Source organism: Giraffa tippelskirchi, chromosome 5, assembly GCF_054371585.1.
Source record: "Giraffa tippelskirchi isolate mGirTip1 chromosome 5, T2T-mGirTip1v1.2.pri, whole genome shotgun sequence".
In the NCBI taxonomy this organism is placed as follows: domain Eukaryota; kingdom Metazoa; phylum Chordata; class Mammalia; order Artiodactyla; family Giraffidae; genus Giraffa; species Giraffa tippelskirchi.
The window spans coordinates 27,426,619-27,453,993 of record NC_137279.1 but is presented as its reverse complement, the minus strand read 5'-3'; the positions used below and the strand labels follow the sequence as shown (position 1 = coordinate 27,453,993).

The 27,375-nt window shown below is 48.5% G+C and overlaps 1 protein-coding gene and 1 long non-coding RNA gene across 21 annotated transcripts in view; one reads left to right on the top strand and one right to left on the bottom strand.

Moving 5' to 3' along the window:
• The window catches only part of FHAD1 (forkhead associated phosphopeptide binding domain 1), a 159,334-nt gene that overhangs the window by 27,069 nt on the left and 104,890 nt on the right, over positions 1-27,375 (bottom strand). For 13 of the 20 annotated variants that reach the window (XM_081488046.1, XM_081488049.1, XM_081488055.1 and 10 more), the window contains 9 exons: positions 25,354-25,424; positions 23,166-23,318; positions 19,535-19,642; positions 19,186-19,293; positions 15,401-15,508; positions 11,689-11,796; positions 6,928-7,101; positions 4,845-5,070; positions 2,544-2,628 (listed from right to left, as the gene is read on the bottom strand). In XM_081488046.1, the coding sequence (XP_081344172.1) occupies positions 2,544-2,628; positions 4,845-5,070; positions 6,928-7,101; positions 11,689-11,796; positions 15,401-15,508; positions 19,186-19,293; positions 19,535-19,642; positions 23,166-23,318; positions 25,354-25,424 (1,141 nt within the window). Of the gene's footprint in view, positions 1-2,543; positions 2,629-4,844; positions 5,071-6,927; positions 7,102-11,688; positions 11,797-15,400; positions 15,509-19,185; positions 19,294-19,534; positions 19,656-23,157; positions 23,319-25,353; positions 25,425-27,375 lie in introns of all 20 variants that reach the window. The other 7 variants (XM_081488050.1, XM_081488056.1, XM_081488063.1 and 4 more) reach the window with 4 other exon arrangements.
• Positions 514-25,658, top strand: LOC145505589 (uncharacterized). Its single transcript, XR_014053135.1, has 8 exons — positions 514-576; positions 1,914-2,122; positions 2,448-2,668; positions 16,588-16,696; positions 17,988-18,048; positions 19,275-19,372; positions 24,748-24,919; positions 25,502-25,658. It is a non-coding gene; the product is annotated as an uncharacterized LOC145505589 (long non-coding RNA).

Below are 27,375 nucleotides of genomic sequence, written 5' to 3'. Positions count from 1 at the left end.
CCCAGCAAGGGTGATAAGCACACTCTTGAAAAGTTCTCAAAACAAGAATCCGTTTTGGTGCACCTTTGTTATAAAGAAATACATAGAGACAGAACAAAGGATCCTGGTTGGATTTGTTCTGAGGCTGAAATACAACTAATATCAAAAGGACACCTCTTCCTGCTCAACCGTCTGTCAGCAGGAACCAACGCTCTCATGGACTTTCGATCAAAGAAGAGGGAAGACTATTTTTGTGTGTGTGGGTTCAGGGATTCTTCGAGGATGAGGAAAAAGAGAGAGAAGAGGACAGTATGGCTTCTGTGTTCTCACCAGCTTCTTTTAATTACTGATGGAGAGAAGAGGGGCCACATGAGTGGGTGGTGTTTAAGTGACCCTTTGGGGATGTATGGGCTCCAGGGGCCCAGAGGACTAAGCGGGGGACACAGGGAGGGTGGATGAGGTCAAGTCCTTGACCCCACACTCCAGAGGGTGTGTCTTTGGCATCACAATGATCAGCATGGCTGACTGGGAGGTGATGTTTCATGGGAGGGGCCCAGGGTGATGGCGGGAGAGGCATCTTGAGGGCCTTATGAGCAGGTGTGAGACACCCCAGCCCTGAGAGAAGCATATTGTATGTGTGTGGTGTGTGTGTGTGCATGTATGTATGTGTGCATGTGTGTGTATGTGCATGTGTGTGTTGGGGAAGGAGGAAACACTGCAATCTTGCACATACCAAAGGGGGTTTAGAGATTGAGTCTCTCAGTTAAGTTCAGTTCAGTAGCTCAGTCATGTCTGACTCTTTGTGACCCCATGGACTGCAGCACGCCAGGCTTTCCTGTCCATCACCAACTTCTGGAGTTTACTCAAACTCATGTCCATCAAATTGGAGATGACATCCAACCCTCTCATCCTCTGTCGTCCCCTTCTTCTCCTGCCTTCAATCTTTCCCAGCATCAGGGTCTTTTCAAATGAGTCAGTTCTTCGCATCTGGTGGCCAAAGTATTGGAGTTTCAGCTTCAGCATCAGTCCTTCCAATGAATATTCAGGACTGATTTCCTTTAGGATGGACTGGTTGGATCTGCCTGCAATGCAGGAGACCCCGGTTCAATTCCTGGGTTGGGAAGATCTGCTGGAGAAGGGATAGGCTACGCACTCCAGTATTCTTGGGCTTCCCTTGTGGCTCAGCTGGTAAAGAATCCACCTGCAATGTGGGAGATCTGGGTTCGACCCCTGGGTTGGGTAGATCCCCTGGAGAAGGGAAAGGCTACCCACTCCAGTATTCTGGCCTGGAGAATTCCATGGACTATATATAGTCCATGGGGTCACAAAGAGTTGGACACGATTGAGTCTCTGAGCAGGTATTAGTGTCACTTCATTTGTATTCACAGTCTTTTGAAGGACAGCCTCCTCTTATATAGACCTTTGAAGGCAGTGTGTGTGTTTATTATGGAATAAAGCAAAATACTTGCAGGCTGCATGTGAAAATTGAAATAAAAAAGAGTGGTGATCACTGGAATGGATCACACACATACATATACATGTCTGTCTGTATGTCTAGTATCTAATCTCCTTGGCCATGACTCTTTCAACTTGAGGATGAGACTCTGCGTCGAGTGTGTCCATTGTTAAGGAAGTGAACCAGAGAACAACTTGATGCTGATTCTTCTCCAGGTCATGGCTACTGTTTTCTTTACAGAGTTTAGGAGGAGACACAAACTTTACAGGAGGAGACAAACTTTTCAGAACATAGAGATTGAGAGTCTGGGTATCATTGCCTTCTTGGGGTAAAACCTGTGTGATATTAGACTTTGGTAATTGGTATTTGGGGCAGGACTCAGGCTGGTGGCTTGCTTTCTTTGAGAAACTTTCTGAATCCTTTCTCTGTATCACGTTACCGCCTTCTGTTTTGTATGGTGCTTGGCGGTATCTTTCAGGATATTTCCCATCCATGGGTTTTGTTTCTCTGGAAATTGTCAGCTCTTTGAGGGCTCGGAAGATCTCCTGGAGAAGGGAATGGCTACCCACTCCAGTATTCTTGCTTGGAGAATTCCATGGACAGAGGAGGCTGGTGGGCTGCAGTCCATGGGGTCACACAGAGTTGGACACAACTGAGTGATATCACTTCACTTCTTTGAGGCTCCAGGTATGGACCCTTGGGTTGGGAAGGATCTTCAAGGTGGTTTAGTCTAACCTCTTATCTTTTAACCCTCTCCGGGACCCCACTCCACCAAGTAGTTTCCACTGTTTTGAAACCCCAAAATGGGCTTGCCTCAGGCAGGTCTTTGGGGAAAATAGCTAAGTGTAGCATTAGCTGGCATTCATGTGCCTCCTTATCTCACAAGCTGGGGGGCTGAGGCACAGGAGGGGATGTGACCTGCCTGGGGCTACATACCTGGAGAAGGTTGAGTTTAGGATTTGAACTTAGATCTAACCAGATCTTTCCATGACACCAGCCTGTCTTACTAAAGGGTCTGAAAATCTCAACCAGCAGCAAGGACTGCAGACTCAACTCTTGTCAGATTCTGACAGCTTGACCAGAAGCAGGAGTCCCATCCAGTACTCACATCAGGTGGTCGCACATTGCATCTTTGGAGCTGCTCTCCCCCGGAGGTGCTGCTGCGGGGTCCGGCTGTGCGTCCCCCTCCTGGGCTGAATCAGAGGGACACGTGAGCATCATCACAGTCCTCAGGCAAGGGATATTTTCCTTCCCCTTTGCTTACCAACAGAGCAAACCTTCTCAGCTGATAATCCTTCCCTCCACCCCCAGCCCTCTCCACCTAATGAGAACCACCACATGCTCTGTATCACAGGCTGCCCTTCCCCCATGCATGAGCTCATGACCTCTTTCCAGCCACTCTCTGAGGTGGTGGGGCTTCCCAGGTAGCTCAGTGCTGAAGAATCCACCTGCCAATGCAGGAGACACGGGTTTGATCCCTGGGTCGGGAAGATCCCCTGGAGGAGGAAATGGCAACCCACTCCAGTATTCTTGCCTGGGAAATCTCATGTACAGAGGAGCCTGGTGGGCTACAGTCCACGGGGTCTCAGAGTCGGACACAACTTAGTGACTGAACATGCACGCACTCTCTAAGGCAGGGATAACAGATGCCACTGGGGACTTCCCAGGTGGCTCAGTGATAAAGAATCCACCTGCCAATGCAGGAGACACAGGTTCAGTCCCTGGGTCAGGGAAGATTCCCTGGAGGAGGGCATGGCAAGCCACTCCAGTATTCTTGCCTGGAGAATCCCATGGACAGAGGAGCCTAGTGGGCTACAGTCCACAGAGTCATAAAGAGTTGGACACAACTGAAGCGATTTAGCACCCACTGATACCACTGACAGCTGAGGAAGTGCATAGCATTGGTGGGACCTGCTGGTAACCACTCGGTTAAGGGGTGAGGGGTGCAGCCTTAACCCCTCCCTGGGTCGCACCTCCTGCCCCATTTCCTGCTCTCCGCTCAGATAAGAGTCTCGTCCTGTGCTCACCTCCCAGTTACTCCTCAGCCCACTGCCTTCCGGTTTCCGCCACCGCCCCCATCCTCAGTTCACTCGCTCGTTTATTTGTTCAACAGATGCTTATGGAGCATCTGCCTGACGGCAGGCACGGATCTAAGTCTGGGGTGACAAAGAAGTGTCCCAGCTGGAACACCCTCCCTCTGACCTGGACCTGGGCTGGGAACCGAGTCCTGTTGCCTGCTCTTGCCGCAGTGGCCTGTTCATGCTGGGTCCCCTGTCAGGGCAGTGACCTGGCAAACTGTAGGGATGCTGCCTGGTGGTCCACAGCCGAGCCCCCAGTGTCTAGAATGAGCTCAGGACACAAGAGTTGCTCAGCTAAGTGTGCTGAATGAACGTATCCATGAGGTGGGTCCTGGCAGCTTGTCAGCTGGCTTGAGACTAGGACCATGGTTCTCAACCAGGAGTGAGTTTACCCCGAAGGGGACATTTAGCCACGTCTGGAGACAATTTTGGCTGTCACACTGGAGTGTGGGGTGGGCATGCAGTGGGTAGAGGCCAGGGACGCTGCTCAACACCCTGAGTGCATAGGAAAGCCCCCAACAGAGAGCGCTCCAGCCCACGTGCATGCTCAGTCACTCAGTTGTGTCCCACTCTTTGCGACCCCGTGGACTGTAGCCCTCCAGGCTCCTCTGTTCCATGGGATTTCCCGGACAAGAATACTGGAGTGGGTCGCCAGGTCCTTCTGCAGCGGATCTTCCCGATTCAGGGACTGAACCGACATCTCCTGCATTGGCAGGCAGATTTCTTACTGCTGAGGCACCAGGGAAGCTGATCTAGCCCACGTGGAATATTAACGCTCAGGATGAGAAACCCTAGGGCGAGGCCTCTATTTCCAGAATTCTTCTCCAAGAGCTCATTGTCTTTAGTTTTATCTGTCACCCATGGTCATTCAGGGCAAATAAGTGCTCACAACTCTGAGTTCTTTCTTCAGGCTTTTTTTTTTTTTTTAAAAAAGAGATAAACCCCAGCTGGTTGTGAAAGCATTAGACAGAGCCACAAATTGCTGATGGCAGAGAGACGCCTTGAAAGGCCCCTGCCCGAGATGCTTCCATGGGGAAAGGATGATTTCTGTCGTGTGTTCTGACACCCCTCACAGCCCCGGCAGCCTGTGATGCTCCCTGGCTGACTTGCTCGGCACAAAGCCTGTCTCTGTTCATCGTGTTACTTCTGCTGAACCTGGGCCTGGAGGGCACCTAACCTTGCAGGGCGACAGGGACAGGGGCCTCCAGACAATAGAGGGGCTTTTTAAATGAGACGCAGACTTTTTCTTGTCCATCAGCCTGGAGGGACCCATAGGGTCATCAGAACCCACCCTGAACACTAAGGTTCCCTCGGCGTTTCTTTGGACCGACCTGCGTCATTGTCCTTCAGCGTGGCGATCTCTCCTTCTATCTTTCTGTGGTGTTCGGTCACTTTCTGGAGTCTTTCCTCGAGGCTCACGATCGTCTGGGAGTGCTGCTTGATTTGTTCCTTGTATTCCATGATTTGTTTTTCAAATTCATGCTTCTGTGATTCCTGCTCCTCTTGGAGGGCCCTTACTGTGTGCTGTTGCAGCTGCATCCGCTCCTCCATCATGATCTGGGGAAACAGACATGGTTCATGTGATCTTGGGAGCTGGGTAAGATGACGAGAACAGGAACAACATGGCCTCTCTGCACCCACTGGCACTGAGCTCTGCCTGTCCCAGGACCTTTGCACGTGCTGTTCCCTCTGCCCATACACTCCTCCCCCAGCTCCTCACAAGGCTGATTCCATGTATGCTGCAGCTCCAATGTCACCTCCTCTGAGAGGCCCTCCTGGACTGCCTATCTAAAGGAGACATCATCCTGTTTTATTTTCCCCGAGGCACTTATTTCCATGTGAATCATCTCATGTCTTTATTTCTCGCTCTCACTAGAATGGAAGCTCCATGAGGGCAGAAACTTACCCCTTCTTATTTACCAATATGCCCACAGCATCAGAGCCCAGATCCCTGCCACAGCATCTAGACCCAGATGCTCAATAAGTATTGGTTGAGTTAATGAGTGAACAACTTTATAAGAAAAAAGTGAATAAGTTTGTATTTCTTAAAAACAAAAGTTACCAGTGGCCTCCTGACGGTGAGTCACACCCCTTCCCATGACCACCCTCCCCGCTTGCAGCCGCTCTGCACACCTGAGTCTCAGTGCCTCATCCTTGCTCCCCTCCCGCTTCCCTCACCCCTTCCTGTGCTCTCAGGATGAGGTCATTCTCCTGCCACCTGGATGACATCATTCTCCCGCTCTCGGGATGAGGTCATCCTCTCGCTCTCCATTCCCTGTTAACACGATGGGCCTCTGATCTCTGGATGCAGAAATTCTCTGCCCCAGATGCTCACACACGTCCCCTCCTTCAACCATCACTCCACCGAGGCTCTCTTCCAACTTTAGTCTTCGTGTCTCACTTCCTGCCCCATATCTAATGTGCCACCAAAAGTTTGGGCAACTTTTGAACTTTGATATCCCTACCCTTGGTTCAGTGTGAATGCTTTATCTTCTCCAGCAGACAGTCCCTCTCCCACAAGAGACCCACCCCCATCCCCAAGCCCAACCTCCATCTTTCCAGCATCTCCATGTGCCATCACCGCCCCCCTCCATGGTGCCCTGGCTGGAAGCTTGCCTGCCTCCTTGGCTCCTCCCTCTCCTTGGTACTCCTGTCTTGTCAATCAGTTCACAAGTCCTGCCATTTCTCTGGTAACTCCCTCCATAGCAATTTCTTTTTCCCACTCCTCTGCTACCCTGAGTGTCCAGGTCCTGTGATTCAGGACCTTGCGAATGGCCACCACGTGCCACACCCCTGAGCTGCTGTCTCCAAGCCCAGTCCCTCTCGACTTCCCTCTGTGGTACTTCTGCCAGGTCAGTCCTCATTGCGTCCTTGTCCACAGACCTGTCGGTTAAATGTATGAATGACAGGTCATTGCAATACTGAGCCCTGACGGTGAAGGGCCTTGAATGTCAAACTAAAATTGAAAAATGCTATCTTAAATTCTATGGAATCGTCACTGGCCCTTCAATTCCAGGGCTGCTCAGTATGATCCTGGGAGTAGCCTGAATTACATCATCTTAGAAGGTGAGGGTGTCATAGCTTCTGTCTACCTTTGGTACTAAATTAATGCTTCTCAACAGGGGGTGATTCCCCCCTGCCTTCCCCCCACTGGGGGAGATTTGGCAAAGTCAGAAGACATTTTTGGTTGTCACACCTGGGGGTAGGGTGCCACTGGCATCTTCTGGGTTGGAGCTCAGTGGGTGCTGCTGCACATCCTATAATGCACAGGACAGCTCCCTCACCCCCCATGAGAGTTACCCACGCAGAACATCAACAGTATGGAGGCTGAGAACCCCTGGTCTAAACTACGCATGGCATCGTGATCTTGTGTTGAAGGGAAAATTCTCCCATCCCCGGAAGGCACTGACTTACCATTTTCGTCTTGGCAGTTTCCAGTTCGGCTAATGTTTCATTTAATTTCATGGTGAGGTTCTCTGCTTTCAGACTTTCAGCTGTCTTTGTTTTCTGAGCCTTTTCTAGCATGGCCAGTGCATCATTTAATTTATTATTTAAAATGTCTTCTTTTTGCATTTTTAAATCCATTTCCTAGACAAACAGCAAACATCAAATGAACAGAAATTCAGGTGTAAATATTTACTCCAGCCTCCCCCTTTCCCTGTTTTCAGAGAGGAGGGAACCTCTGTTCTGTTATTGTTCTGTTGATCCTTTTAAAGTCCAAAGTGCATGCTTTCTCTGGAAGAATTCAAATTCAGCTGAGATCTATCTCCTTGAGATTTTTGGCCCCTGAGCTCAGTTCTATCATGAGCTCATTGAACAAGTTTTATTTCGCTCTTATGAGACAGCCCTTTAAATATTTGAGAAGGCTGTCATTTCTCTCCCTAAATCTGTCTTCCAGGATAAATGTGCCGAGTTCTTCACCCCCTAGTCATAGAACCTGTGCTCAGGACATTCCTCCAACTTACTCCATGACTTAGGCCCTGGGATGACCTCCCCTGGGGACCCTGGAAAAGTTAGACTCCAGTTGTCATGCCCCCAATATCTTCTACCTTCTCCTTGGACCCATTCTTTTCACCTTTGTCAAAATTCTACTCTCTTTCTTGAGTCCCTCCTCAAATAGTGCAGAAAGTGGGCTTTGTGACAGGCACTGTGCTGGGGCTGGATGGACTTGATCTAATTATTTGACTTCATTTTTTAGAGCGGTTTTAGGTTCACAGTAAAACTGAGCAGAAAATTCAGAAAGTTTTCCTTTAACTCCCACCCCTGCCACAGGCACAGCCTCTCCTACCATCAACGTCCCTCATTGGATCGTCTCATTTGTGATAATTGATGAACCTACACTGACACATCATTAGCACCTAAAGCTCATAGTTTACATAAGGGTTCAACTCGGTGGTGTACACTCTATGGATTTGGACAAATGTATTCACCATTATGGTATCACATAGAATAGTTTCCCTGCCCTAAAAACCCTATGTGCTCCATCTATTCATCATCCTCCCACCCCTTACCAATCCCTGATCTTTTTATTATTGCCCTAGTTTCGCCTTTTCCAGAATGTCACATAGTCGGAATCATACTGTATGTAACCTATTCATGAACATTATTTAATCCTACCTGAAATGTATTCGGGCTTCCCTGGTGGCTCAGATGGTAAAGAATCTGCCTGCAATGCGGGAGACCTGGGTTTGATCCCTTGGTTGGACAGATCCCCTGGAGGAGAGCATGGCAACCCACTCCAGTATTCTTGCCTGGAGAATCTCCATGGACAGAGGAGTCTGCCAGGCTACAGTCCATAGGGTGGAAAAGAGTTGGAAATGACTGAATGACTAAGCACAGCACAGCACAAAATATATTCTTGAGGTGCAGTGCTAGGCATTCCCAGACTCTGTTGGTGGCACTGAAAATTGGTATGACCCTTCTGAGAGGGTCACTTAGGAACCTGTTTCATGGGCCTAAAAATGTTCATATCCTGTGACCCACTGATTCCACTTTTGGAGATGTATCCTAAGGACATAACCCCACATGGGCACAAAGCCCCTGACACACAGCTGCTCAGCCAAGCGTTTTTCACTCCACTGAAAAGTGAGAGACACCCCCGTGCCCAAGGGTAAATGAATCAAGGTTCACCCAACACAGTGCAAACCCAGGTCATCCTTTACTGGCATGTTGTAGAAGAAAGTTCAATGATATGTGGACATACTTATAATATATTAAGTCAAAACGCAGTGTGCACAGCGTAACAGTGTAAACAACTTTGTAACAAATCGATATTTGTCCATGTCTGTCATAGTGATCATTATAAAGCTGTTCTGGAAGGAATCACATCAAAATGTCACTAGTGGACTTCTTTGGTGGTCCAGCGGTTAAGAATCTGTGCTTTCAATGCAGGGAGTGTGGATTCAATTCCTGGTCAGGGAACTATCATCCCACACACCGCACAGCGCAGCCAAAAGAAAAAATAAAATAATTTCATTACTGGTAACTCTGCTCGGTGGACTCATGAAGGATTTTTCCATACTTCTCAAAATTTCTAGAGCAAACAGTTACTCCTTTTATTTTTTAAAATTTATTATTAATGTTTTGGCTGTGCCACATGATATGTGGGATCTTAGTTCCTCCACCAAGGATTGAACCCATGCACCCTGCATTGGAAGTTCTTAACCACTGGACCGCCAGGGAGATCCCAGGTGCTCCTTTTATAACCAGGAAATGAAACTGATTTTTTTTTTTTTAAACAAAACAGAGCATGGTTCTCATCATGTGATGCCTGTGAGCCTTGCCTAGGAGAAGCTTCATTCTCTCCGTACCACCACTGAACTCTGTCTGTTCTTATTTGGGGTCGTGATGTGGTCGTTACTGTTGAGAAGTCCCACTGCAGACAGTGTGCGGACCTGGCTGGAGGAGGCGCTCCCTGGGGGTCAGTGGCAGTCACAGCACAAAGCAGAAGCACTCCAGCTGTCCCGCAGAATCCACAAAGAACTGAGATGGTTTATTTGGTGGGCCATGAAGTTGCCTCAGGGCAGAAAACACTGCCTGGCATCTTTGCTCCTTGCCAGCTACTCAGTAGCTTACTCAAGCTCAGGGTTCCAGCAGGTCTGAATTTATTTTTCTCCCCTCTCTCCTCTTTCTCTCATATAAATTCTGTTTTCACCTATAGAGATGAAATCAATTTTGCAAATGCTCTCCTGTGTGTGCAAGTAAAACGGCATGCAAATAAGCCTATGTCTGATTGCGTCTTTGACCTTGAACTTCCTTGGTCTATCCTGGTGAATGGGGAGTCCCTGGGGTGGAGTCTCATTTCTGAGCACCTGATGTGATGCCATCAGCCTGCCTGCAGGGCTGTCACAAGATCTTGCCCTCTGGTGTCACTGTTGTTTTCTCTAAGGCTGTTGTTGAGGATGCTGTTGGTTGTGTTACAGAGTCTCCTCTGTCATGATCCTGAGGACAGATGTTCTCTGGGTTGAGTACCCAGAATGGTCTAATTTCCAGGAGCACTTGGTCCATTTTGTCAAGTGAACTACACAGCCACTGGGTGTTCGCTTTCACTGTTCTAATAAAAACTGTGACCCATTCATTGATTTTTTTGATATACACTTTTTGTTTGCTTTAGTCTCATTCTTAAAACCCATTTTCTGCCCCAAATAATCTACTATAAAATTCTAATTCCTCCTTTTCTCCTACCCCTAACTGAAGTATTTTATGGAGGAGCCATGTGAATCATTGGGGAAAGAAGGCTGTATGGAGAGATGGCCCCTCTTGGGCTCCCTCTTGGGTAGCGTCCACCTGCCCACAAGGAGTCCTGCACAGGTACATCAGCCCAGAGCTGACAACTCTCACATCATTTCACCCCAATCATCCTCTGGACATACTCCAGTTGATCAAGGCCCCTCTTAAAGTGGTGCTAGGGTGTGCATGCGTGCACATGCGTGCTCAGTTGTGTCCAACTCTTTGTGACCCCATGGAGTGTAGCCCCGCCAGTCTCCTCTGTCCATGGGATGGATTTTCCAGGCAAGAATACTGGAATGGGTTGCTGTGCCCTCTTCCAGGGGATCTTCCCAACCCAGGGATTGAACCTGTGTCTCTGCATTGCAGGTAGATTCTTTACCACTGAGCCACCTGGGAAGCCCATATGGATAGGTAATCCAGACATGGTTTACTGGCATCTTGAGCAGCGTCGTTCCAAGAGCACCAGCACCCCTTGGACTGCTGTTAAAAGTACAGATTCCTGAGTCCACTCTATAGAGAGTGAATCAGAATCCCTGGGGCTAAAGTCCAGGGATTGGGCATTTAAAATTATCCCTATCCGCCACAGTGATTCTATGCATATTAATGTTAGGGAAACGTTCTTCAATGAAAATTATCCAAGATTGATGTGAATAGACTTAAAGACTTGTTTGGTCCCATCTGGTCTTGACAGTCCTTTGAAATTGTGTTTGCCTGTATTTGAATCAAACTCACTATTGTCAGGTTGTCTGTTTATCACTTGCCATGACTTTTGAGATACTGACCTGTATCTGTGTGTGTGTGTGTGTGTGTGTGTGTGTGTGCGCCCTTCGTACTGCTGGGACCCAGGAGGGTGGAATTCAGTCCTCCAGCTTGGAGATGCCTAAGACAAGGTCCTGGGTAACAACTTCAGCTTCTGCTGTGCCTCCTATTCCCAGTGAGAATCATAAACATGGTTTGATGATGAAGGTGCTGATAGCGAAGGTGACAGGTTCTGGTGGAGAAACAGCACCAAGGCAGTCGGACATTGAGCAGTTGATGACCCCAGGCAGCTGAACCCACACCAAGCTTAAGGACAGAGAGAGGAGCGGTGAGGATGAGGGGGTCCTGGCATCAGATGGTCCTGGGTTCAGACTCTGCCCCTCCACTTCGTGGCTGTGAGCCAGTAGTAATGTCAATAATGATAAAAGCAGCCAACACACACAGCATTCACTGAGTGTCAGGTGCTTGTCTCTGTGTGTGTTAGACATCAAGTCTCCCAACTCCACGAGGGTGATCTATTGGATCATCTGTATTTCATAAGTGGGGAAAGCAAGGCACAGAGGAGCCAACTGTTGTCTAACGTCCCACAGCCAGATGGCAGCAGGGGTGGGATCTGAACCAGATCGCCTGCCCCCGGAGCCCGGCACTCAGTCACACCTGCTCCTCTTTCCTCTTAGAGAGGCATACCTCCTTCTGCTTGGTTATGTGGTTCTCCAGATCTTGGACCTTTTTCTTTTCCTTCTCTATGGCCTCCTTTGCTCTGTTTTTCTCGTAGGCGATGCTGCTGTCGGAAAGCTGGAAGTCAACAACAGGCGGTTTGAGGGTGCGTGCGCGAGAAAGGAAGGGAAGTGACACCCAAGGGGAAAGCTAGCATGAGTAATAGTTGACACCAATGAGTCAGGGCTGGGGAGCCAGAGCTCAAGGAACAGGATGCCCGTCGGCGAGAGACATGAGAACAGGAAGTCAAATCGTGGTTAGTTATGTCCTCAACAGAGAGAGCTATTCGTCCTTCAGGGTTTCTGGGCTGGTGTGCAGGAAGTGACAGGTTGGTGAGTGCTTGGGTCAAGGCGTTTGACGCTGAGCCACTGACTAAACTACTAAATGGACAGATGGTGGCACCAATGTGGTCCCTCGTTGGTACCTGGCTTCTTGGGAGGTGGGGCAAGTGAGGCCAAGGGCAAGCCTGAGGGTGGGGGAAGCCTCCTGTCCCAGGAGGCCTGATGTCTATGGCTTCAAAGGATACTGGCTGTCTCTCTCCAACCTACGAAGGCTTGGGTCTAAAAGCTGAAGTCCAGAACAGTTTGCTGCAGAGAACATTTACCCCATAGATCCTGAGATGGGGAGGGGATTGGAACCCAGCTTCACCTACATAAGCCCCAGGAGGGACACAGCCAGAGAGGGGTCAAGAAACTATTTGCAGCTGTTGAAACTCTTGAGAGTGATGCCTCCCACATAAATATAATGTTCACAAGAATATTTTAATGAAATAAATAATTTATCTATGCATAAACAAAAGACTGGAAAGATATGTACCAGAATGTAAATAATGGCTATTTTGGGGGAATTGAGATTATGGTAATTTATATTTTCTTCTTTTCACTGGTCTGGATCTTCTAAATTTTCTTTAGTGAATGTGCATTATTGGGTAAAAAGGGAGAACTACTGAAAACTGTTATGCTTTGGGGATGGGTGGTCCTGGAGAACAGATGATCTTCCCAACAACCCTGTGGTTCTAGCATCACACCCTTGGGCTCTGTCCCCACTGCCCTGCGCTGCACACAGGCCTCGCCGCTGCACCTGGGCTCTGACTCTCCTCCCCGCACGGGCTTGGCATTTTCCCACTGCCAAGTCTGCCTGAGACCGTCCAGCCCCCACCCTGCCAGGCTGCGTCCTGCCTGATGTAAGAGGCCACCGGATGCTCTGTGGGAGGGTGTGCTCCCTTCTCTTATTTTGTGCCGCTTGGAAAATTACAAATGAAAATGATAATGACGATGCTGTCTGCTCTGTAAACGCTGCACATGAGTGCCTGCATCGCATACTGAAAGCAGACCCCCAGGTGGCATCTGCCTTCCATTTTGCAGGTGAGGACATGGAGGCTGTAAACGAGGCAATGCGAGGATGAGTAATGGGCCAAGGTCGCACCGCCGGGTGCCAGTTCAGATGCCAGTGCCCCGCCCTAGCCATTCTGCCACCTGGTGTCTGGACCTTGCCTGAGCCGTCCTCCTGATTGAAGCCCCACCTGACCTGGAGGCAGGAGATGCGCCTGTGTGTTCATACGTAGGCTGGCACAGAGTCTCCCACCCTGCTCAGCAGGGGCGCACTCTATAAAACTCCGCCCTTAGCCCACCTGTGTAAGGGATGCTTGGGGGATGCCACTGACCACAGTCTGGGTTCTACCCCTCAACAAGGCTTGCTCTGCGTCAGTGCTCCCTCACCCTGCGTGGGCTCTGACCTCACTTCCCTGCCAAGGTCTTTGCTTGACTGTCCCGCCCCCGTACCTCGCCATGCACACCATCCTCCCCACTCCATCTGGACTCTGAGCTCACCTGGGCAGGTGTTTCACAATGAATGCACTGACTCCTCACAACAAATCTCTGTCACTACACCCACATTACAGATGAGGGCACAGAGAGGGGCTTGTCCAGGGTCACACAACATGTTAGGGCAGAGCTACAACTGGAACTGGAATCAACTCGTTTGGCCCACACAGCTCTCCTGTCACGCCTCGCTTTGCCCCCAACTCTGAGGCTCCCCCTGGCTTTCTTGCCCTGATCCCTCCTTTGGTTTCCGTCTTGTCCCAGTGTGATTTCATTCTTCCCGCCCTGCCCCCATCCCCCTGGCTAACTCAGGCGACCTCCTTTGCACTTGGGACCCCTGACCTGGGGCATTCTCTTCCCGCGATGTCCCTGTGGTGTTCCTCTGCCCTCCAGGTCTCACTCAATGTCACCAAATACGAGAGGCCCTCCCTGCCTGTGGGCCACTCTCTAACTTATGCTGGTTTTGTACAGCCTGTGGCTCTGGGGTCACCTGGGTGTTTGTTTACATGGCTGTCTGTCCTCCGTCCTAGAGCGGAGGGCTCACGAGGGCATGGCTGTGGCCCGTCTAGTACTCTGCAGTATCCCTCACACCCAGTAGGCCCTGGCACACGGCAGGTACTCCATAAATATTTGCAGATGGGTGAATACAACTGCATCAAACAATTCACTGAGTTGCCTGCTGTTTCTGGAAGTTCCATGGGGCTGGCACGTGTCTCTGTGCGCTCCCTGGAGCCTGGCTCCTGGAGATGCCACCACAGGCCACTGAGGGCACTGACACCTGGCCTCCTGGCTCCAGGGAGCCCCTGTTTGACTTTCAGGGCGCAACTCGGGCATTCATCCCTCCTCTCGGCCTTAGGGGTCTGCCTTCATGGTGGCTCCAGGCAGGTGAGGCTGGTGAGCCCAGTTCCCAGGTTTGTAGGAGTGGACGTCACCAGCTCTGCCCTGGCCTGGCACTTGGGACTCCCCTCTCCCCTCCCACATCACTCTCCTCCAGGGTGTACTTCTCATTTGTTCCAGAAAGCACTGACCCCTGGCGCTTATTTGATGTGACTGCCGTGTGAGCTGGTTATGTACCTGTCTACTCCATCTTCCTCTGCAATGTTTGTCTCTACACCCAACCATCAGCCCAGGGAGGGTCTACTTGGGAGTCTCTGAAACTAGGAGGCTGGAGCCAGGAGGGTGTTGTTCTACTGTGCCCACTGGGTTGCCTCTTAAATACCTGTCAGTGATGAGGAGGAAGAGGATGCTGGCTGAAGGACTGATCCAGACTCCAACCAGGGGTCTCCCTGGAGGGCATCCCTCTTCCCCGGGCAGTTGATCAGCAGGGCTTATGGAGATGGTCCTCTGTGGGTAAGGGCAGGTCTAAGTACTTAATATACACTGTGCTGTGTGTGCTAAGTTGTTTCAGTCGTGTCCAACTCTTTGTGACCCCATGGACTGTAGCCCACCAGCCTCCTCTGTCCAAGGGATTCTCCAGGCAACAATACTAGAGTGGATTGCCATGCCCTTCTCCAGGAGATGTTCCTGAGCCAGGGGTTGAACCCATGTCTTTATCACCACTTGGGAAGCCCAGATAAACACTAACTGGTTTAATCTCATGATGCAGGGGTGGTTAGCCTTCCCATGTTACGGATGATGAAACTGGTCCAGGAGGTAAGGTGGTCTGCCCTAGGGTCATACAGCTGGTGAGTCCTGTGATGCGACATCCGCCACTCTGATCAGAGGCACTGCTCCCCAGTCAGCCTGCTTTACTACCTGTTCTACATCTGGATACCAAAACACAGTCTCACATCTGGTCCTGAAGCTGCTTCCAAGGGCTTTCGGCTGCCACCACCCACTTCCTCTCTCTCTGCTCCCCATACCTCCTTCTGCTGTGTTAAGTGGTTCTCCAGATCTTGCACTTTCCTCTTTTCTGTCTCTAAGGCTTCTTTTGCTTTTCTTTTCTCATGGGCCATGCTGCTCTCCAAAACCTGAAAATCAATGACCGGTCTTTTTGGTTGCCTGCACATTTAGCAGGGGAAATTGCTAGTAAGCATGATACCAATAATAACGACAGTAGCTCAAATGTTGGGGGCTGGTCTTATGTGCCAGGGCCCAAGGCCAGTGTTTCTCACCCAGTTTATTCTCATAGCATCCTCATCCACAGAGAAGTTGTGTCCCCATTTCATAGGTGAGGAAACTAAAGAGTGGAAAGTTACTGAGGGCCCAGGGGTCCTGCAGTTTGTTAGTGGAGAGGTCAGGACTGAGCCCTGCATATCGTTTGTGTGCAGAGGCCCCGGCAGGGAGCCAGTGAGCAAAGGCGACCAAGCCTGTCTTATTACGGAGTCTGAGTTCTTATCATCGTGCCAGGCAGCCTCTCTGATAAGAAGAAGAATCTCATTAATAATGGAATTTCCCATTATTGAAATAAATCTCTGAAATAGAATCAGGTTTCTAGAGGAGGGCAGTGTATTGAATTAATGAGCCACACATACCAATTTCTGGAAGAGGAGGGGACCAACCTCACAAGGGAAGCTTTGAGAGGGTGGGAGGGCTGTGGTTAGTATTTAGTGCCCATAATCAGGGATTTTTTATCCAGGAAGCAACTCGCTGATGAGCCGTTCAGTTAAATGGTTTATGCAAATTGCAGAAGGATAGAAGCTGCCAGCAAAGCCTGCTTCTAGTCACGGCAAGAAAGGGCACCTCAGCTCTCAAATAAGTTATTATTATTATTTTATGTGCACCAAACTCAAAGTCTTTACTGAATTTGTTGTAATATTGCTTCTGTTTTATGTTTTGGTTTTTTGGCTGCAAGGCATGTGGGATCTTAGTTCCCCAACCAGGGATCAAAGCCACGCCCCTGGCATTCGAAGACACAGTCTTAATCATTGGACTATCATGGGAGTCCCTGGAATGGGTTGTGTTTTAAACACCAGCTTGGCTGTCAGATGTCTGGAAGTTGGAACGTGATTTCTATTATAGCCAGTGGTTAGGGTCCTAGATTAGCCTGCAGAAATATTCAATCCATAATATGGATGAAATAGTATATACTTTTGTATATTTTTTTCAGTGAAAAGCAGTTTAAAAAACTCCAACCCTCAGTGGTTCCAATACCAGCTCTCAATGAAGCCGAGGAGCAGTAACATCATGGGAGCTCCACGTTTATTTTGAAGTTTGAGGTGGGTTTAGGGGTAAGACATTTTGCTGCCCCACTGCATTTGATCTGGCATCGACACTCAGGACTCGCATCGACACTCAGGACTATGCAGCCAAGCTGGGCACCACAGGGAAGGCTGTCCTTGCACAACTCACGCCCAAGTTCTATCCCCCTTGGACACTTTGCTCCCACACTCCTGGGCAGGTCATGGGAATTAACCTTTAAAGTTACTTCCAAACAAGCCTTGTGAACTAATGATTCTGTTGTTCTTAGAGATTCGTCTGACAGTGTGGTGCACGCATGCATGCAATATGCTTAGTTGTGCCCGACTTTTTGCAGCCCCATAGACTGCAGCCTGCCAGGCTCCTCTGTCCATGGGATTCTCCAGGAAAGAATACTAGGGTGGGTTGCCATGCCCTCCTCCAGGGCATCTTCCCGACCAGGGATAGAATCTGTTTCTCTTGTCTCCTGCATTGGCAGGCTGGGTCTTTATCACTAGTGCCACCTAGGAAGCCCCTGACAGTGTGGAGGAAGGTCTAAATGGAAAGAAAAAATCACACGACTGTCTGAGGTTGATCAGAGCCTGTGTCTGGGGTTCTGATCTCAGATTTCCTGACAAGAAGCCACAGAGAGGTCCTGCTGGGAGGAGCCCGCTGATGTTGTCCAAGGTGTGGGTGACCCGGCCACAACTCCTCTTGCCTTGGGGCTGTCCACCATCAGCCTGTCCTTAAATCTCCCTTCTGAAGTGCTCCGTGACCTCAAGGACGCTCAGTTCAAGGGACTTCCCCATCCCTGTGCAGATGACCTCTCAGTGGTATTTGGCCCCAGCGAACCCTTGGGAGACCCTTCTTTTCCTCGCCACCCCTGGAGAAATAACTCAGGACCAGGCACTGACACTGTTTACACAGGCCTGCAGAGCACATCTGCATCAGAGACCCGAGTGAAACCCAACATGTAAACACCTCCCCTCCCTGGATAGGATCAGACTGCATGAGCTCTGCTCACCAGGTTCCTCACTTCTCCCTTCCTGGGGGGCGGGCAAGGATTTCACTCTGAGAGGTAGGGATGTGGTGGAGGGTTAGTACAGTAAGTCCCTAAACAGCACTGGAAGTACAGTGACGTTATTAATAGCCACCATTTGTTGAGTGATGATTCTGGGTCAAACACTTCACTGTACATGATCTCTAACCATTATCTCACAGCCATCTTTTAAAGAAGGTAGGTACTGAGCCAGTAAGTAGCCCAGCCAGAATCTGAACCCATGTCTCATCCGGATGCAAAGCCTCACTCTTCACCCCTTTACACTGCCCCAGGACTGAAGCACAAATGAGAACATCTAGTGAAAAAGACCCATGGATCTGAGGGTGACCAAAGGTAAGTATATTCAAGTGAACAATGTAATAGGGCTTTCCCCAAAGCTAGTTTGGACACGTTGGCAGAAGTACAACATCTTTGACCAGGGAGACGACAGTCCTGCTCTAGGCCACTGCATGATGGAGAACTGTGTCCAGTTTTGGCTATAAACAGTTTAGGAAGAAAACAAATGATGGGCTGCAAACCCAGATGCCTGTAGGGGCTCAACAATTACCTGAAATGAAATGAATTGTGCTGAACGCAATAGGGAATGGTGGGGACTGCGGCAAACATCTGCTACTTGGTTCGGCTCCAGTTCATTTCTGCTGCAAGTGGAAAGGAGGGCCAGACTTCCCCACTTTTCAAGAGAGGGTGGGAATCTGGATTTGTCAGTAAATTTTATGAATTCAAGATAAAACACTCTAGGACCAAGCATAACATGTCCATGGGACCTTTTCAGCCAGTGAGCTGCTAATCTGTCACAGGTTAGAGCAGCTCAGAGGAGGGGACCAAGGCCAGGCTCCAGGCCTGTGAAGGGCATTTGTGTCTGGAGAGGAGCTGGTGCCTCTATTCTTATGCATCTAGAAGGTTATTCTGTAGAAGAGAAAGCAGGCGGGTCTTGCAGGAACCAAGAGGGGTGGGTGGAGGGTTGAAACCCATTCTGAGAGAGAATCTGAGTCAACTCAATCTAAAGGAAGAATTTTCTGCCAGCCCAAGGCATCAACACTGGGATGGACTTCCCTGGGCTGTAGAAAATCTCTTGGTGGTGGAGGTGAAGGGTAGGGCATTTTAGGATGTTGCTGGAGGATTCATGTAGCCCTGAAGTCCCAGGATTCTGAAATTCCTCCATTTTTAGGATTCGGGATGTGGTCTCCATGCAGAAAATGTTCATGTTACCAATACCGACGTGTCCCCTAAGACTGTATTTTATGACATTTACAATTTTTGTGTAAATTGTAGGCGCAAGGTTACAACTCTAGGGTTCTTTCCTAGAGTGCCCCCTGCTTCTTCCCAAAGTAGCTGAGCTCCCCCACGGACAAATCCCTCTAGGAAACTCTGCCATGCTTGACTCCCCATCAGCTGTGGTTCGAAACTTACTTCCACGTGGCCCTCAAGCCGGGTTTGGGCTCGAGTTGCCTATCTCCCTGAGCTGCGTACCTCCTTCTGGTGGGTTAAGCGGTTCTCCAGCTCATGGACTTTGCTCTGTTCTTCCTCTAATGCTTCCTTTGCTCTGTTTTTCTCCTGAGAAATGGTCTCCTCCAAAGCCTGGAAACCAATGACCGGCATTTAACAGACAGAATTACAACGGCAGGAATCTGGATTCTGCTAGGCACTGCATGGGCAGGTGAACTTTTTGCTACTCACAGCATGCCCATGGGGAGACTATGGGCAGCTGAGAGCCTGGCAGCTGGGGTGGGCAGGCCCAGATGAGTGTCCCAGGTGAGTCTGTCCTGGCTGCCTGACCTCGATCTGGGCTCTGGCCGGCTCTGCCTCCCCAAGGTCATACCTTCTTCTGGTGGGTTAAGCGGTTCTCCAGCTCTTGGGCTCTCTTCTGTTCTTCTTCTAATGCTTCTTTCGCTCTGTTTTTCTCTTGAGTAATGCTTTCCTCCAAAGCCTGAAAGTCATGACTGTTGTTTAATAGACATAGTTACCATGGTAGGAATCTGGACTCCGGGCCAGGCACTTCACAGTTTAACTCTTTCACATCTCACAACAAACCCATGGAAAACTGTGGACAGTACATCTAGGGTCTAAGAGCATGGGGTCTGGAGTTGCAGGGTCAGATTAGAGCCTGCGGCTGATTCTTCCTAGGAGTATAGTCTTGGGCAAGTGAGAAGCTTTAGAAACCTCAGTTTCCCCATCTGTACAATGGGGACAGTAAGAGTGCTTCCTGCATTGGTTTGATGGGAGGAGCAGATGAGATGATGAACATGAAATGCTTGGCACATGATAATCATTCACTAGTGAAGATCAATCATTTCTTCTGTCATTTCCACTTTGTTGAGGAGGAAATAGGCTTAGAGAGATTAGGAATCTGTTCAGTTTACCAATAAATCACATCAATGGGAATTTGAACCCTGGTCACTTTGATGTAGTTGGCAAGCTACGGCATGCAGGCCAAATGTGGCCCACTGTCTGCTTTTTTTTGTAAATAAAGTTTTATTGGAACTCCACCATGCTCATCATGGGTTGCCTTGGCACTGCAACCACAGAGCTGAGAAATCAGGACAAAGACATGACCTGCACAACTGAAAATAGATACTATGTGGCTCTTTATGGGAGAAGTTTGCTGACCCCCTGATTTAAACCATTAGTGTGTGTGTAAGTTAGGGGAATGTTGTTAGCAGATCATAATAATAATAAAAAAAGAATGATAGCTTCATATGTTAGCCACTCATTCGTGTCTGACTCTTTGCAATCCCATGGACTGTAGCCTTCCAGGCTCCTCTGACCATGAAATTCTCTAGGCAAGAATACTGGAGTGGGTAGCAATTCTCTTCTCCAAGGCATCTTTCTGACCCAGGGATCAAACCCTGGTACCCTGCATTGCAGGCAGATTCTTTACTGTCTGAGCCACCAGAGAAGCTCTATAAGGGAACCTAGAATTTCTTACCATTGAAGCAGAGACCTAAAATAAGTCAGGATTTGTGAGGAGGAGCTTACTTAATGAATTTTGACACACATATTTTTAGAAAGGGTGTGGGGTGACAGTGCCATGTTCATTTAAAATCGGGGCACCTAGCACTCAAGTCTGTGATGGTACTTTCGGATAAGTCCCTGGGGTCAAGCCAATCAGTGTAAGTGTCTGAGGAAGAATGACCCTCAGTGGGACAGTAGTGGACATGAGCAGCTGTACTGTCTGTCTGTGGGTCCCTGGCTGTGTGGTCCCCTCTGCAAGAGGTGGTGCGCCCTCTGAAGTTTGGTGTGATTAAAGGGGGATTGATATCAGCCCTTGAAACCCTGTGTCTGCTGGAATCAATGTTACAAAGGGGCATCTGGAGGGCCCAGGCTGGTGCCCAAGGTGGTGGTGAACAGGCTGGGGCTACAATACTGTACATTCACAGTGGAAAAGAGTCAAACCAAAATTAAAACTAAAATAAGACATTTGGAAGGGAGAAATTAAACAGAGAAGAGAGAGGAAACAGGTGGAGGGTTCTGGGAAGGGTTTGAAGATTTTTAGGTTCTTTCTGGTTTTATTTCCCTCTCTGTAGAATGGCACTGTTTTTTTCTTGCTTCTATACCTAATTGCCCTTCTGAAGGGACCTGTCTTGATTTAAGGCTGTTGTTATACCTGTATGGGGCTCACAGGTGATTTTGGTCAGGTTGTTCTTCCTTTTTAATCTTTTATTTCACAAAAGGCAGAGAAAGAGGCAAAGAAGAGAAGAGGTAGTAGGGCACAAATTAGAGGATGAGATGAAACCGGCAGAGGTCTCTGCCTCTTGGAGAGGCCTGGAGAGTGGGGGCATCTGACAGAGAAGGAGGGTCCCAGCAGGAAGTCACCAAGCTGCTCCTGGGGGAGATGGAGGAAGTGGCAGGTCTGGTCCTTTTTGGTGGAAGAAAGGAGGTGCTGGGGGAGAGCTGGGGTTCAGTGGATCTGGTGCTGCTGTTTTGAGGTGGGTGGGAGATGCTCTCTGCGGTGGCTGCCTGTGGGAACCACCAGAGAGAGCTTACCAATCCCAGGGCCTGAGCTGCATCCTCACCCCAGCTAGACCAGAACCTGGGGGTGGGTGGAGGGGGAGGGGTGCAAGGCCTTAGCATTTTTTTAATCTCTTGAATGACAAAAGTGCAGCCAAAGTCATGAACCAGGGATCCAGGGTGATGGTGACTGAGGTAGTTAAATTCATGGTGGGTCCCTGAATATCAAAAATGGCCAACTCGGGACTTCCCTGGTGGTCCAGTGGTTAAGAATCCTCCTTGCAATGCAGGGGACAAGGGTTTGAACCCTGGTCTGGGAATTAAGATCCCGCATGCTGGGGAGCAACTAAGTCCACAAGCCACAACTACTGGAGCCCGTGCATCACATCTAGAGAGTCCATTTGCACAATGAAAGATCCTGCAAGATGCAATGAAGAGTCTGCATGCTGCAGCTAAAAACTGACACAGCCAAATATATAAATAAACATTTTTTAAAAAACATGGTGAACTCAAGGACAAGGAGGAGAACTGGCCCATTAACTGAAGTTTCTGGCCTTCTCCTGAGATTCTGATTCAGTGGAGCTGGGGTAGGGCCCAAGAATCCGTATTTTTAACCAGCTTCCAGGTAGTTCTTATCCGCCAGCTTGGGTAAAACCTTCGTCTGAGACTCTGTCGCTGAACATGTGTCTGCAGAGCTGTGCCATCAGCACCGGCTGGGAGCTTGTTAGAAATGCAGAGTCCCAGGTTCCACCCCAGATGGGCTGAGTCAGAATCTGCCTTTTCACAACATCCCCAGGTGATTCACGGGCACCTTTGAGTTGAGAGGCACTGCTGGTAGCATTCTCTAATTGGCCGTTTTCTAGAAAAGTAAGCAGCAATTTTTGCCATTTGATTCCCTTGATCTGTATAAAGAGAAAGGAAAAGACTGAAATAATACTGACTGGTCTTGCACACACTTAGAAACACTCTGTCAGTTATAAACCAGGACTTGCAGTAATGCCTCAGATCTGTAAAATCAGCTGCAGTGTATAAACCAACGAAGTAATGTTTCTAGAAATTTCAGTAACCGTGCCTATTCAAGTTGATCTTGCTCTGAGTTTCAAGACCCAAGCTTCATGTTAATTCCTCCAACATTATTCACCCTTTTTATTTATTTGTTCTTTAAAAAGTATGTCTATTTATTTGGCCGCACCAGGTCTTAGTTGCAGCATGTAGTATCTTCGATCTTCATTGTGGCACATAGGATCTTCAGTTGGGGCTTGCAGGATGTGGTTCCCTGACGAGGGATCGAACCCAGGCCCTCTGCATTGAGAGTGTGGGGTCTTAGCTGCTGAACTACTGGAGAAGTCTCCATTCACCCTCTTAAATTAATTTAGTTCCATGGCACCCATCAAGATTGCTGCTGACGTTTCTCCATCTAAGTACGCACCCTCAGTTTTTTTTATGGGAAAGGTCATCTCATCCGTTTCCAGCAGGAAAGGGAAGGACAGGCACCTCCTTACCGCCTTCTCTTCCATCAGCCACTTGACTTGGGCTTTCAGCTTCTCCTCTTGCTGTAGCCTTTCCTCGCTCAGCTTCTCCTTCTCTGCCAGGTGCTCCCGCAACTTCTCTTGCATCAAAGACTGCTGAGTATCTTGAGAACTGCTGATCTTGATCTGAAGGGACAGGAAGGGAGATTGTAGCTGATTAGTCTTGTTCAGGACTAATGCAGGAGTCATTTCCACTACCTTTGCAGGAGGGACAAAAGTTCCCAAAACTTTCTGAAAAATGCAGAAAAACTATGCTTAGCCTAGTAACTAGTAGGGAAGCAGCAGAGCATCATAGGTAAGAGTTCAGACTCTAGATCTAGACAGACTCTCAGTCACAGTTCTTTCTAGAGGCTTTTTCATTTAAAAGATGAGGTTAATATGAATACATACCTCTTAGTGTTATCAGGCCACCTTCGGCCACCTCATGCGAAGGGTTGACTCATTGGAAAAGACCCTGATGCTGGGTAGGATTGGGGGCGGGAGGAGAAGGGGACGACAGAGGATGAGATGGTTGGATGGCATCACCGACTCGATGAACATGGGTTTGGGTGGACTCCGGGAGTTGGTGATGGACAGAGAGGCCTGGCGTGCTGCAGTTCATGGGGTCGCAGAGAGTCGGACACGACTGAGCGACTGAACTGAACTGAGTGTTATCAGGAAATAAATGAGATAATGTTGGGAAGCTTTTAGCACAGTGCTTAGCACATAGTAGGTGCTCAGTAAATGGTAGTTAGACTTATTTGTTATTATTTGTTGGGTGTAAGAGAAAAAGCAGTGAGCTAGGGCCAGAAGGCCTAAACTTTTGTCTTGATTCTTCACCAACTAGCTGTGTGACATTGAGATAGTCACCTAAGCCTCTGAACGTCACTGTCCCTATCTGTAAAATAAGGAGAATGGACTAGATCAGGGGTTGGCAAACTACTGTCTGCAGGCCAAATCTGGACCACTGTCTATTTTTATAAATAAAGTTTTATTGGAACAGGACTTCCCTGGTGGCTCAGATGGTAAAGCGTCTACCTACAATGCGGGAGACCCGGGTTCAATCCCTAGGTCGGGAAGATCTCCTGGAGAAGGAAATGGCAACCCACTCCAGTATTCTTGCCTGTAAAATCCCATGGATGGAGGAGCCTGGTAGGCTACAGTCCATGGGGTCGCAAAGAGTCGGACATGACTGAGGCAACTTCACTCATGCTTGCCACACCCATTCATTTACGCAATTGTCTATGGTTGTCTTTGCTCTATTGTAGCAGAGTCAGATAGGTGTGACAGAGACTATATGTCCTGAAATATTTACAGGCCCTTGACAGAATATTCTGGCCCTTTACAGACAAATTTGCTTATCCCTGGAGTAGATGGTCTTTGTGGTTGATTGCTGTGGTGGTCCCACTATTTCACCCTTCCTCTATTCATACCTTTGGTTATGTAACTTGTAGTGCTTGCCCATATCCTGCCCCCTGACACTGAACTCAGTCATGTGACTTGCTCTGGCCAATGGGATGTTGGCAGACAACACAAAGGCCTGCTTTCTCTTCCTGATCTTTGCTTCCTCTGCTAGTGCTAAGAGAACATGCTCACGTCAGCCTGCTGGAGGATCAGAGACATGTGGAACAGAGCACAGCTGCTCCAGCTGAGGCCAGCCTAGATCAGTCAAGAGCCAGCCAACACCCAGGCATGTGAGCAAGTCCATCCAAGACCAGTGGACTCACCTTGCAGCTGGCCCCAGATGTGTGAGCAGTGAACAGTAATTGTGGATACTGCTATTGTTTACTATATAGTATTAATACGGCAATAGAAATCAGAGCGATACAGTCCCTAAGGATTATTTTACCTCTGAAATGTTGACATTATGTAACTTTTGGTACGTCTGCTCTCTGTATTGTGGCTAGCTATACTTCTTCCACTGCATTTCATAAACACGATTTTTAAGATCTAATGTCATTTAAAATTGTCTGGGTTTGGACAGAGGAAAACAAGTCTCCTTGCCCTCCTGGGAGATCTCAGCCACTCCATCTGAATCATTTGGAGTGTAAATTGAGATATCCTATCACTTTTTGGAGGATATGCACTGACTACCTAATAGAGGAATAACAGAGTTAAGATGCCCAGTGCCATGAAAATTTTAAGGAGGAGCTGAAATGAACTTTTGGAGCTCAAAGATTACCTGAAGTTCCTGGGTCCGGCTTGTAATTTTTTTATAATGTTCCAGAAGGTATTTCAGATACAAAGACAATCCTTAAAAAGAGAAGCGAGAAGAAGGTAAGTATCAAGTCAATTTCACCTTCTTTGTTTTCTGAATAATGTCTTCACAGGGCTTGCTGACAGGAGGATGAGGGCAACACTACCCTCCCATCAAGATAACACAAGTTGCCATCCATCTTGTGTTTTTTTAAACGGTTGATCAGCTTCAGTTGGGCTCAAATCCAACTTTCTTTTTGGAGGTGGACAATAAAAACCATCCACAGAACACTTGTTGACTAAGTGTCCACTGTGTACAAAACTGTGAGCTGAGCTTGGGGGATGATATGAAGCCATTCCTCAAGGGACTTAGGTTCAATCTGAGAGAATAGGTCTAAGTACCCGACAGGAAAGAGGCAGTGGCTCCAGATAGTGTGGAAGTGACCGCTGAAGGAGCGGGGCAGTGTGAGGGTCCCAGAGGAGGAGCGATCATTTACCCAGAGTGATCACCGCCCAGCTGAGGATCCACTGGGCGTGGGCATTGGCGTGTATTCAGAGTTGGAGGGGAGGATATTTCAGAATGGAAGACGTGGATGAATGGTGCCCCGCAAGAATCAAAGGATATTAGCATGTAGTTTCTTAATGACATCACAGTGAGTTGATGGTGACATTCAGAGGAACTTGATTACAGGCTGATGGGTAGACTAATCTGTGGTCTGGTACAGAAACTGAGAGGTTTTTCATTCTGGGTGTCAAAGTTTTATTATGTTCTGGCTATGAAGAACATTTGATAGATATTTTTTAACTATGGGGTTTGTTTTTCTAAATATGGGTTGATCGAGCAGTCCGTTGGTGGGGATGCCCTTAAAAGTAAGTTTTCCCAGCGTGAACCTTAAAAGGTCAGAGAAGTACGTTCATTTATTAAATTCTCTGTTGGGAGAACAAAGCTTCTCGCCTGACATTTTATTTATTTTTGATTTTTCAAAGGGTCTTGATCAGTGGTTGTGCCAGAATTTGTGGGGCTTTGGTTGCTATACAGTCGGCATTTACAAAATCTGAAGCATCATAAATAGTTATTTATTTAATCATAAAAAATTGATGCCCCTCCCACACCCAAAGATTTCCAGGTCCTAATCCAGAAAGTCCATGGGCATTACCTGATAGGGCAGATAGAGCTTTACGGATTTGAGGAAGTTGAGGATCTTGAGATGGGGGGCTTATCTTGGATTGTCTGTGTGGGTCCAATATAGGCACAGGGGTTCTTACAAGAAGTGGACAGAGGGAGTTTGACTACAGATAGAGGAGAAGGTGATGTGACAGAAGCAGAGAGAGAGCTGAAGACACTCCATTGCTGGCTTTGGAGATAGAGGAAGGGGCCATGAGCCACAGAATGCAAGGGATAAGGGAGTAAAGACTGGAAAAGGTGAGGAATCAGATTTTTTTCCTACACCTTCTGGAAGAGACCGACCCCTTGACTTTAGCTTAGTGAAACTAATTTTGGACTTTGGGCTCCAGAGCTATAAAAGAATAAATATGAGTTGTGTTAATATAAGCCACAGAGCTTGTGATAATTTGTTATGACAGCCATGTGTGCATGCATGCTAAGTTGCTTCAGTCGAGTCCAACTCTTTGCGACCCCATGGACCATAGCCTGCCAGGCTCCTCTGTCCATGGGATTCTCCAGGTAAGAATACTGGAGTGGGTTGCCATGCGCTCCTCCAGGGGATCTTCTCGACCCAGGGATCGAACCTGTTTCTCTTTTATCTCCTGCACTGGGAGACAGGTTCTTTACCACTAGTGCCGCCTGGGAAGCCCATGACAGTCACAGGAAACTAATATCGGGGGGTGAAGGGAGGAGGCAGGATGAGAGGTGGGGAATGGAGTGCATGTTGTGGAAGAGGGTCGAGGTTAGTTGGGGTGGAGTGGATGATGGTGAGGGGAGGAGTAGAGGGAAGAGTTGGGATGGAGGCTGATGTCAATTTGTGGCCAACCTAGGACAGTAACCTAA